Below are 12543 nucleotides of genomic sequence, written 5' to 3'. Positions count from 1 at the left end.
AGCATAGGAGAAGCGCTCCCAATCTCTGCGTTCGTAAACATCTCCAATGGATTATTCTGGTCCCAGAACACCTGCTCCCGCTGCAAGTCTCTCCTTCCTTCCTCCTCCATCAAGTGGTGGTACATGATAGCCACCATTTTGGGGGAAAACATAGTTTTGTTGCCAAAAATAAGATTAGCTTCCTCTGTACTAGGTTAAAAACTTTAGTCATGTAACTTTAACTAATTTCATTGTGCAACAACTAACTTCAAAAGATTAGTCGACTAAGTGAGTTTAGTTCACTAAACAAAATTAGACTGCTTTATGAAACCGGGCCTTGATCAGGGCCAGAGTGCGCGATATTTAGCTGAACAAGACTGCTGTGGATGGGGATAATTGACGATCACATTGGTCAACAATTTATTTATTTATTTATTTTCTTGCATGAACTTTGAGAACTGTTTTAGGGTCATTTTCGGGTGCTGAATCTGAGCTCAGATTTTCTCTATCACATCACATTTTTTACAATCTGCATGTTCCATATTGATGGATTACGCAAAAGTTACTTATTCACTCACAAGTTTGATGCCACTAATCATGCACAAAAGAAGCTTCAAAAGCATAGTTTTTAAACCAGGATGGAAATTGTGAACAAGAGCCGTAATATTGATTATGGCGCCGAAGAGATGTGCGAGACAGCTTTTGCTTCAATGCTTGATACGAGAAATGCGTTTTAAAATCTCAAAAACGTGATGCGATTGGCAAAAGCTAACACCAGATTTGGATTCAGCGCCCCAAATTACCCAAAGTCTGTTTAAAAAAACTCATGCAAGAAAAATCGTGTTGACCAGTGTCATTAGCATCACACTGTATCACACTCAATCATAAAATTATTGTCTGTGCCATAATTTGTCATTTGATTAAAAAGCAGGAATAATATTTGGTAGCAGGCATGAGCCCAAACTCACTTCATTGCATAACATTTAGTTATGATGAGACAAAACCTGCCCATGTATTGGCATAATTTACCTCGTATGTTACCGTTCAGGGTTAATTAACTTTACGTGGTCGAGGAGTGTATGACATCAATCAATCAATCAATCAATTTTTTTTTATATAGCGCCAAATCACAACAAACAGTTGCCCCAAGGCGCTTTATATTGAAAGGCAAGGCCATACAATAATTATGTAAAACCCCAACGGTCAAAACGACCCCCTGTGAGCAAGCACTTGGCTACAGTGGGAAGGAAAAACTCCCTTTTAACAGGAAGAAACCTCCAGCAGAACCGGGCTCAGGGAGGGGCAGTCTTCTGCTGGGACTGGTTGGGGCTGAGGGAGAGAACCAGGAAAAAGACATGCTGTGGAGGGGAGCAGAGATCGATCACTAATGATTAAATGCAGAGTGGTGCATACAGAGCAAAAAGAGAAAGAAACAGTGCATCATGGGAACCCCTCAGCAGTCTACGTCTATAGCAGCATAACTAAGGGATGGTTCAGGGTCACCTGATCCAGCCCTAACTATAAGCTTTAGCAAAAAGGAAAGTTTTAAGCCTAATCTTAAAAGTAGAGAGGGTGTCTGTCTCCCTGATCTGAATTGGGAGCTGGTTCCACAGGAGAGGAGCCTGAAAGCTGAAGGCTGTGCCTCCCATTCTACTCTTACAAACCCTAGGAACTACAAGTAAGCCTGCAGTCTGAGAGCGAAGCGCTCTATTGGGGTGATATGGTACTACGAGGTCCCTAAGATAAGATGGGACCTGATTATTCAAAACCTTATAAGTAAGAAGAAGAATTTTAAATTCTATTCTAGAATTAACAGGAAGCCAATGAAGAGAGGCCAATATGGGTGAGATATGCTCTCTCCTTCTAGTCCCCGTCAGTACTCTAGCTGCAGCATTTTGAATTAACTGAAGGCTTTTTAGGGAACTTTTAGGACAACCTGATAATAATGAATTACAATAGTCCAGCCTAGAGGAAATAAATGCATGAATTAGTTTTTCAGCATCACTCTGAGACAAGACCTTTCTGATTTTAGAGATATTGCGTAAATGCAAAAAAGCAGTCCTACATATTTGTTTAATATGCGCTTTGAATGACATATCCTGATCAAAAATGACTCCAAGATTTCTCACAGTATTACTAGAGGTCAGGGTAATGCCATCCAGAGTAAGGATCTGGTTAGACACCATGTTTCTAAGATTTGTGGGGCCAAGTACAATAACTTCAGTTTTATCTGAGTTTAAAAGCAGGAAATTAGAGGTCATCCATGTCTTTATGTCTGTAAGACAATCCTGCAGTTTAGCTAATTGGTGTGTGTCCTCTGGCTTCATGGATAGATAAAGCTGGGTATCATCTGCGTAACAATGAAAATTTAAGCAATACCGTCTAATAATACTGCCTAAGGGAAGCATATATAAAGTGAATAAAATTGGTCCTAGCACAGAACCTTGTGGAACTCCATAATTAACTTTAGTCTGTGAAGAAGATTCCCCATTTACATGAACAAATTGTAATCTATTAGACAAATATGATTCAAACCACCGCAGCGCAGTGCCTTTAATACTTATGGCATGCTCTAATCTCTGTAATAAAATTTTATGGTCAACAGTATCAAAAGCAGCACTGAGGTCTAACAGAACAAGCACAGAGATGAGTCCACTGTCCGAGGCCATAAGAAGATCATTTGTAACCTTCACTAATGCTGTTTCTGTACTATGATGAATTCTAAAACCTGACTGAAACTCTTCAAATAGACCATTCCTCTGCAGATGATCAGTTAGCTGTTTTACAACTACCCTTTCAAGAATTTTTGAGAGAAAAGGAAGGTTGGAGATTGGCCTATAATTAGCTAAGATAGCTGGGTCAAGTGATGGCTTTTTAAGTAATGGTTTAATTACTGCCACCTTAAAAGCCTGTGGTACATAGCCAACTAACAAAGATAGATTGATCATATTTAAGATTGAAGCATTAAATAATGGTAGGGCTTCCTTGAGCAGCCTGGTAGGAATGGGGTCTAATAAACATGTTGATGGTTTGGATGAAGTAACTAATGAAAATAACTCAGACAGAACAATCAGAGAGAAAGAGTCTAACCAAATACCGGCATCACTGAAAGCAGCCAAAGATAACGATACGTCTTTGGGATGGTTATGAGTAATTTTTTCTCTAATAGTTAAAATTTTGTTAGCAAAGAAAGTCATGAAGTCATTACTAGTTAAAGTTAATGGAATACTCAGCTCAATAGAGCTCTGACTCTTTGTCAGCCTGGCTACAGTGCTGAAAAGAAACCTGGGGTTGTTCTTATTTTCTTCAATTAGTGATGAGTAGAAAGATGTCCTAGCTTTACGGAGGGCTTTTTTATAGAGCAACAGACTCTTTTTCCAGGCTAAGTGAAGATCTTCTAAATTAGTGAGACGCCATTTCCTCTCCAACTTACGGGTTATCTGCTTTAAGCTACGAGTTTGTGAGTTATACCACGGAGTCAGACACTTCTGATTTAAAGCTCTCTTTTTCAGAGGAGCTACAGCATCCAAAGTTGTCTTCAATGAGGATGTAAAACTATTGACGAGATACTCTATCTCCCTTACAGAGTTTAGGTAGCTACTCTGCACTGTTGTTATATGGCATTAGAGAACATAAAGAAGGAATCATATCCTTAAACCTAGTTACAGCGCTTTCTGAAAGACTTCTAGTGTAATGAAACTTATTCCCTACTGCTGGGTAGTCCATCAGAGTAAATGTAAATGTTATTAAGAAATGATCAGACAGAAGGGAGTTTTCAGGGAATACTGTTAAGTGTTCTATTTCCATACCATAAGTCAGAACAAGATCTAAGATATGATTAAAGTGGTGGGTGGACTCATTTACTTTTTGAGCAAAGCCAATAGAGTCTAATAATAGATTAAATGCAGTGTTGAGGCTGTCATTCTCAGCATCTGTGTGGATGTTAAAATCGCCCACTATAATTATCTTATCTGAGCTAAGCACTAAGTCAGACAAAAGGTCTGAAAATTCACAGAGAAACTCACAGTAACGACCAGGTGGACGATAGATAATAACAAATAAAACTGGTTTTTGGGACTTCCAATTTGGATGGACAAGACTAAGAGACAAGCTTTCAAATGAATTAAAGCTCTGTCTGGGTTTTTGATTAATTAATAAGCTGGAATGGAAGATTGCTGCTAATCCTCCGCCCCGGCCCGTGCTACGAGCATTCTGACAGTTAGTGTGACTCGGGGGTGTTGACTCATTTAAACTAACATATTCATCCTGCTGTAACCAGGTTTCTGTTAGGCAGAATAAATCAATATGTTGATCAATTATTATATCATTTACCAACAGGGACTTAGAAGAGAGAGACCTAATGTTTAATAGACCACATTTAACTGTTTTAGTCTGTGGTGCAGTTGAAGGTGCTATATTATTTTTTCTTTTTGAATTTTTATGCTTAAATAGATTTTTGCTGGTTATTGGTAGTCTGGGAGCAGGCACCGTCTCTACGGGGATGGGGTAATGAGGGGATGGCAGGGGGAGAGAAGCTGCAGAGAGGTGTGTAAGACTACAACTCTGCTTCCTGATCCCAACCCTGGATAGTCACGGTTTGGAGGATTTAAGAAAATTGTCCAGATTTCTAGAAATGAGAGCTGCTCCATCCAAAGTGGGATGGATGCCGTCTCTCCTAACAAGACCAGGTTTTCCCCAGAAGCTTTGCCAATTATCTATGAAGCCCACCTCATTTTTTGGACACCACTCAGACAGCCAGCAATTCAAGGAGAACATGCGGCTAAACATGTCATTCCCGACATTCCCGACAGAGTCCGACATTGTTTTTGCAAAGTTACACACCGATTTAATGTTAATTTTAGTGACCTCCGATTGGCGTAACCGGGTGTCATTACTGCCGACGTGAATTACAATCTTACCAAATTTACGCTTAGCCTTAGCCAGCAGTTTCAAATTTCCTTCAATGTCGCCTGCTCTGGCCCCCGGAAGACAATTGACTATGGTTGCTGGTGTCGCTAACTTCACATTTCTCAAAACAGAGTCGCCAATAACCAGAGTTTGATCCTCGGCGGGTGTGTCGTCGAGTGGGGAAAAACGGTTAGAGATGTGAACGGGTTGGCGGTGTACACGGGGCTTCTGTTTAGGGCTACGCTTCCTCCTCACAGTCACCCAGTCAGCCTGCTTTCCCGGCTGCTCGGGATCTGCCAGGGGGGAACTAACGGCGGCTAAGCTACCTTGGTCCGCACCGACTACAGGGGCCTGGCTAACTGTAGAATTTTCCACGGTGCGGAGCCGAGTCTCCAATTTGCCCAGCCTGGCCTCCAAAGCTACGAATAAGCTACACTTATTACAAGTACCGTTACTGCTAAAGGAGGCCGAGGAATAACTAAACCTTTCACACCCAGAGCAGAAAAGTGCGGGAGAGACAGGAGAAGCCGCCATGCTAAATCGGCTAAGAGCTAGTAGCTACGCTAAGCTAGCGGATTCCTAAAAACACGCAAAGTGAATAATGTGTAAATAATTTAGAGGTGATTCAGCAGAAGGAGTGCTTTAGTTAAGGCACGTAAAGATTACACTGGGAAACAAATCGTAATCTAGATAACTAGATCAATCTAACTGCGCAGATTAAACAGCTAACAGATACAGAAAAACACCGCTGTGCTCCGGAACAGGAAGTGATACAATACCGCAGTGAGAGCCAACCACCAGTAGAGGCCGCCACATCCAAGTATTACGTTGTATTACGATTTGACGTTCCTGCTGTAACGTGGTGGTTGTGTTGGCTTTGTTGTCCAGGTGATTCACGCACAGAAAAGGGACTTTGTTAGCATCTGCTGGAAACAAGGGGCACTGTCCTCTGATTGGCTCGGACACCCCCCTCTGACATGCCCGTGGCCAATCAGAGGTGAGTGTGTTGTGTGGGTGTGTATGTTTTCATGTGCAATTTCAGTGAGTGACCGTTTATGAGATTTGGGGTTTGTGTGTGAGTGAGGTACTTTTTTCATGTGTGCATTTGCTTTCTTTTTTAAGTTGAATAGTAAATCATGGTTATTGTGTGTGTTTTGTTTTGGTTTTTTTGTTTGTTTGGGGGTTTTTTTGTTTTGTTTTTTTTTTTTGTAAATTTTTGTGCACGGTTATGTTGGAGTGAAGAGCATAATGTACAACCCCAATTCCAATGAAGTTGGGACATTGTATTCTGTTTTTATTTACATTTTAGACAATGATTTGCAAATCCTCTTCAACCTATATTCAATTGAATACACCACAAAGACAGGATATTTAATGTTCAAGCTGATAAACTTTATTGTTTTTGTGCAAATATTTGCTCACTTGGAAATGGATGCCTGCAACACATTTCAAAAAAGCTGGGACAGTGGTATGTTCACCACTGTGTTACATCACCTTTCCTTCTAACAACACTCAATAAGCGTTTGGGAACTGAGGACACTAATTGTTGAAGCTTTGCAGGTGGAATTCTTTCCCATTGTTGTTTGACGTACGACTTCAGTTGTTCAGCAGTCCGGGTTCTCCATTGTCTTTTTTTGCACTTCATAATGCACCACACATTTTCAATGGGCAACAGGTCTGGACTCCAGGCAGGCCAGTCTAGTACCCGCACTCTTTTACTACAAAGACACGCTGTTGTAACACGTGCAGGATGTGGCTTGGCATTGTGTTGCTGAAATAAGCAGGGACGTCCCTGAAAAAGTCGTTTCTTGGATGGCAGCATGTGTTGCTCCAAAACATGAATATACCTTTCAGCATTGATGGTGCCATCATAGATGTGTAAGTTGTCAATGCCATGGGCACTCACACCCCCATACCATCACAGATGCTGGCTTTTGAACTTTGCACTGGTAACAATCTGGATGGCCTTTTTCCTCTTTTGTCCGGAGGACACGACGCCCATGATTACCAAAAACAATTTGAAATGTGGACTCATTAGATCACAGCACACTTTTCCACTTTGCGTCTGTCCATTTCAAATGAGCTCGGGCCCAGAGAAGGCGGCGGCACAAAAACAATAAAGTTTATCAGTTTGAACATTAAATATCTTGTCTTTGTGGTATATTCAATTGAATATAGGTTGAAGAGGATTTGCAAATTGTATTCTGTTTTTATTTACATTTCACACAACGTCCTAACTTCATTGGAATTGGGGTTGTAAATGGACGTATGTTTGTTTTATTGGGATTTCTTTTTTCCTGTCCTGCCTTTTGCTCTAGAGGGTGTCTCTCCAGTGTGTCAGCACAGAAGTTTGTACAGTGTGTTCTTTGGCTTGCTAGGATGTAACAGTTGAAGAGCTGAGCTTTTAATGCTTGATGTCTTATTAATGCCATTCCCAGGCCAGAAAGCCTCACACTGTTTTCAGCAGTACAGTATATTCCTAAACATACTCTTAGTATCTCACAGCATTCTCCTCCCTGAAGTTATTGCTGATGCAGCCTCACACCAGTTGCTTGTTTGTTTGTTTTTATAAGAGAGAGAGTTTTACCCACTCTTTTTGGACCTTCACAGATTTTTTTTAGAATGATTTCATATCCCAACTGCTGCTTCCGTCCCCAGGTGCGTTATGTCGGGGGCGGATGTGGAGGTGTACCTTTCACAGGTGCACGATGGGAGTGTGTCGTCGGGTTTCCGGGCACTGTACGAGGAGCGTCTGCTGCTGGATGTCACACTGTTGATAGAGGAGCACCACTTCCAGGTACTCAAGCACACTTTCTTTCATTTTTGGTGTATGATACAGCATGTGGAAATCCATAACGTGTATTGTCAGCATGCAAATCTTCACTGTGGGGAGGTGATGGTCTAGTGGTTAAGCGTTGGACTTGAGACCTGGTATTTGAATCTCCTCGGTTCAAATCCCAGCCTGACCGGAAAATCACTAAGGGCCCTTGGGCAAGGTCCTTAATCCCGTAGTTGCTCCCGGTGTGTAGTGAGTACCTTGCATAGCAGCACCCTCACATCGGGGTGAATATGAGGCATTATTGGGCATCCGGCGTAAAACCTGTGTCAAATATCAGTGCGGATCTGGTTGTATCCGCTGTGGAGACCCCAAACACAAAACGGGAGCAGCCAAATGGACACCAACCATTGTAAAGCGCTTTGAACGTCTGATGCAGATGGAAAAGCGCTCTATAAATGCAGTCCATTTACTGTGTCCAGAACTGTTCGGCATACTTTTCTTCTTGATCTTGTACACCGATGGGTCCAGTTAGGTAAAAGCATTTTCATGTTACCAGTTCCTTGGAAATTAAAGGAAAATGTTTTTAAATGCAGCCTGCCATTTGATACAATGCTAATAGCATCAGTGCTGTGTCGATAGATGTTCATCCTCTTAATAGAAAGCAGCCACACCGTGAATGAGTACTTTGTTCTTCCCTTATTAAGACAAGTTTCTGTCATATAATATATATATATATATATATATATATATATATATATATATATATATATCTCAAGTCCAGATGTAGACGCTACCTTGGTCAGGGGCAGAGAAAGGAGCAGACCCTAAATAGGCATGTTTTTGATTGTAGAAGGAAACCAGGGTGACTGGAGGAAACCCACACAAACACGGGGAGAACATGCAAGCTCCACACAGAAAGGCCGGGAAGCAATCCCACGACCTTCTTGCTGTGAGGCACCAGTGCTAATCACTAAGCCACCGTGCTGCCCTGGCACGGTGGCTTAGTATAGATCATTGATCACTACAAAGCTGCCTTAATACACTTCACATGAGTAAGGTCGAACCTTACCAACCACTAGTGCAAGCACACAGGCGACAGTGTTCAGAAAAACTCCCTCTGATATTGAGGAAGAAACCTCAAGCAGACCAGACTCGGGGGGTGACCCACTGGTTAGTCCATTCTAACAGTTACAATGTTTTTACAAAGTTTTACAAAGCTGAAGAAACAGAAAACAGGATATCAAAATAACATCAAAAGCAAGGTGCAATTGTTGAGATGACCACGCAAGCATTTATGCTGCAGGCAGGGGGTCATCCAGCGCTCTGGGATGCAGGGCCAGTGTTCATTTGTCATGCCATCATTAGGCCTGTTACCGCGACAAAGGTTATTCCAAACGCAGACTGCAGTATGCTGCGTCAGCTTCAGGCATGGCATCTCGTGGTCAGTCCAGTGCCCTGTGGTTTGCAGCTGTCAATCTTGTGCAACATCATCAGTACCTCAGAAAGGGAGAAAAAGAGCAGAATCAGTTGACCAGAAAAACTAAAGGTATAGTACACCAGCAGTAAATTGACAGGAAAGCAGAGAGAATACTAAGGTGATCGCCAGCCGCTAGCTTTAATTTTACTAACGGACCCAGAATTTAGATGAACTGAGGCTGAGACCAGTTCCGTTCCTAATAAAATGAATTTAAAAGGATAGGAAACATTGTACCATACTATGCCAGTATGCTACCCATATGAGAGGGAGAATAAATGTGTTTTAAGTCTGGATTTAAATGTCTCTACCTAATCTGACTGTTTTATTGCTGTAGGGAGATCATTCCACAAAATAGGGGCATGATAAGAGAAGGCTCTTTGGCCCGCAGACTTTTTATTCACCCTAGGGATACAAAGTTTTCCTGCGCCCTGAGACTGCACAGCCCGGGTCAGTACATAGGGTTTAATTAGGTCAGCTAAGTCGAGTGGTGCTAGTCCGTGAATAATTTTATAGGTTAATAGCAGAACCTTAAAATCTGACCTCGCAGAGACAAGAAGCCAGTGAAGAGACGCCAAAATGGGTGTAATGTGGTCAAACCTTCTGCTTCTTGTCAAGATTGTGGCAGCAGCATTTTGAACCATTTGGAGACCCCTAATGCTGGACTGTAGTAAACCAGAAAATAGGACATTACAGTAGTCCAGTTTAGAAGAGACATATGCATGGACCAGGGTCTCAGCATCAGCTATAGACAAGATGAGACGAATCTTTGCCATATTTCCCTAGTGGAAGAAAGCAGTCCTTGTAATATCTCTAATGTGTAGGTCTAAGGACAATGTGGGATCAGAAATCACCCCAAAGTTGCTACTTTGTCAGTGTGATGTATGATACACGAGCCTAGGTTAAGCTGATGCCGTCTCACTGGACCAAGAACCATCATTTTGGTCTTGTCCGAGTTTAAAAGTAAGAAATTGCTGGACATCCAGCTTTTCACTGACACAAGGCAATCATCTAAGGAGTTTATGTGTAAAAGATTATCAGCAGTTATTGGCATGTACAGCTGAGTGTCATCGGCATAACAATGAGAGGTAATCCCAAAATGCCCCAATATGTGCCCAAGGGGTGAAAAACAGGGGGCCTAAGATGTGGAACCTGTGGAACCGCGTATTTCATGTCACCAAGGGTAGAGGTAGTGTTGGTTGTACAAGACACAATGAGAGTGACTGGTTAGGTATGATGTTAACCATGCAAGGACATTCCTAGTAATCCCAAAATGATTCTCCAGCCTATCAAGTAGAATATGATGATCCACCGAATGAAACCCAGGCATTTTGGACTGGAATAGGAGCAGAAGTCACCTGTGGAGTTGGAGGGCTATCAACAGGCATGTCCAAGGCTGAAAAATGGTTTACAGGTCGCAGTGGCGAGTGTGATCCAGGTATCACAATCCGGCACCAAGCCCTGCTTGATTTATTTCGCCTAACAACAATCCATAAGCCATCTTCTTTAGCCGGTGTTGCTAAGCTAATGCTAACAGACATGGTAGCCGGCCTGTCACTAAGTTCGTCTGGAGTGCCCATTTTGTCTAATTCCACTGAACTCAGAGGCTGCTCTAGCTTACAGACATAGCATTGCTTTTTTTTCTGTCATAATAGCCAACAGGAACAAGAAAGGTGACTTGAGAGAGCCTTGTTTTATGCCAGTACTGACTGTGAAACTCTTTGACACACTTCCAGCATGTTACGTGTGTCATGAGACCTGGTACTTCAGGAATAAGTTAATACCAGAGTTCTGAAAATGTGACAATACTTGTTTTTATACTGTCAGTATTATCATCTGCTCCATTCTCATTTCTGTCAGTTTTTCTCCATAACTTGCTTAAATCCTCTGCTATGCACTCCAGTGTAAGGTCAAAATTGTCATTGATGTTTAACGTGTCTTTTATTTTCCCCACTGTGAGCTGAGATATCTCATCCTTTTCCTACTTTTCTGCCTCATTTATTGAAGCATAATATTGAATCTATTGCATCTTCTTGTGCTTCATCTTGAAACATGGACGTCATTATCCTGATGGTGATGACTTTATCGTGATCTTGCATGCTTGTGATGTTAAGGCAAATGCAATACCTCCTGTGTGTGGTGCTCTTTCTTCTTGGTGGGCAGAATAGACAGGCAACTGTTGTACTGACTGCCAGTTTCACATCTTGTTCAGATGATGTCCATCTTGTTTCACACAAATCGAGAATTCATAATTTGTCGTGATTCATCTTGTCAACTATGATGGTAGATCTTCCCAGCTAGTGCACAGTCTTTATGTTCCAGGCCCCAGTGGTAGATGTTTATTTTGGACAGAGTTGTATTCAAAGCAGGATCCTGTTGATTTTCCCTGTGTTGTTGTCTGAGTGATGACTATTGAGTCTTTTCTCCCAGAGTTGATGGTATGGTTGAAGATTGTCAATTATTCCATAATCCATTTAATCCCCTGCGCAGAGGATTAGCATATGCTGCTTCATCAGTGTCTCATTTGCCAGTTTTTTTTTTTTTTATACTTTTAATTTTTATTAGGTTTCACAATTGATTATACAAACATTTCATAACAATTTCACAATGACAAAACAACATATTAACAGTCGGCTATTGTAACATAATCTATCCGATGAATGATATAAACAGAAGTCAGGGATGAACATTAGCAAAAACTTAAATTTTATGAACAGTAATTTATATGACATTTGGAAGGAGCTTAAGATCAATCATTCATCAGATCCATGTAAATTAGGCCATTTCCCCCACCTTCTTACATAGAGATCTGGTTGTAGTCTAAGCATATATGTTAGTCTTTCCATCTTGCGAGTTTCTTCAAGTTTTCTCAGCCAATTTTCCAACGTTGGTGGATCTGGGTGAAGCCATTTTTGGGTAATCATTTTTTTGGCAGCAGCTCCCATCATTCTAATTAGATATCTGTCATTTTTTGTAATTTCCTCTGGGAGGTCTCCTAATAATAATGTCGACATGGGTTGCAACAGTTCTAAATCCATAATCCGTTCAATTTCTAGTATGACACTGTTCCAAAATCCAGCAATTTTTGAGCAGGACCAAAAAATGTGGGTGTGGTTGGCCTCCATGTCCCCACAGTCTCTCCAACACTTAACAGCTCCCGAATTTCTCCTTTGTTGTTTTGGGGTTATGAAAAATCGGACCAAACATTTCCAACAAAATTCCCTCCAATAAGAAGAACAAGAGGTAGACATTGCTGATTTACACATATTTTCCCATTGTTCATCTGAAATATTCTTATCTAGTTCTTTCTCCCATCTTCTTTTAATATAATCTGTTGATTTACGGTTGCCATTCAATAGACCTTGGTAGAGTTTAGAAATGATCGATTTGCATTGATTGTGGT

General features: G+C 41.4%; 1 protein-coding gene across 2 annotated transcripts in view; it reads left to right on the top strand.

Moving 5' to 3' along the window:
• klhl15 (kelch-like family member 15) overlaps positions 1-12543 on the top strand; it is a 41663-nt gene that overhangs the window by 14019 nt on the left and 15101 nt on the right. Inside the window, exons 3-4 of one of the 2 annotated variants that reach the window (XM_034168146.1) lie at positions 5776-5884; positions 7546-7684. In XM_034168146.1, coding sequence (XP_034024037.1) covers positions 5865-5884; positions 7546-7684 — 159 coding nt within the window. In that variant the 5' untranslated portion in view covers positions 5776-5864. The remainder of the gene's footprint in view (positions 1-5775; positions 5885-7545; positions 7685-12543) is intronic. The other variant, XM_034168137.1, reaches the window with a different exon arrangement.

The sequence above is a fragment of the Thalassophryne amazonica genome, chromosome 1 (genome assembly GCF_902500255.1).
Source record: "Thalassophryne amazonica chromosome 1, fThaAma1.1, whole genome shotgun sequence".
Lineage (NCBI taxonomy): Eukaryota > Metazoa > Chordata > Actinopteri > Batrachoidiformes > Batrachoididae > Thalassophryne > Thalassophryne amazonica.
This window is presented reverse-complemented; position numbering and strand designations above follow the sequence as displayed.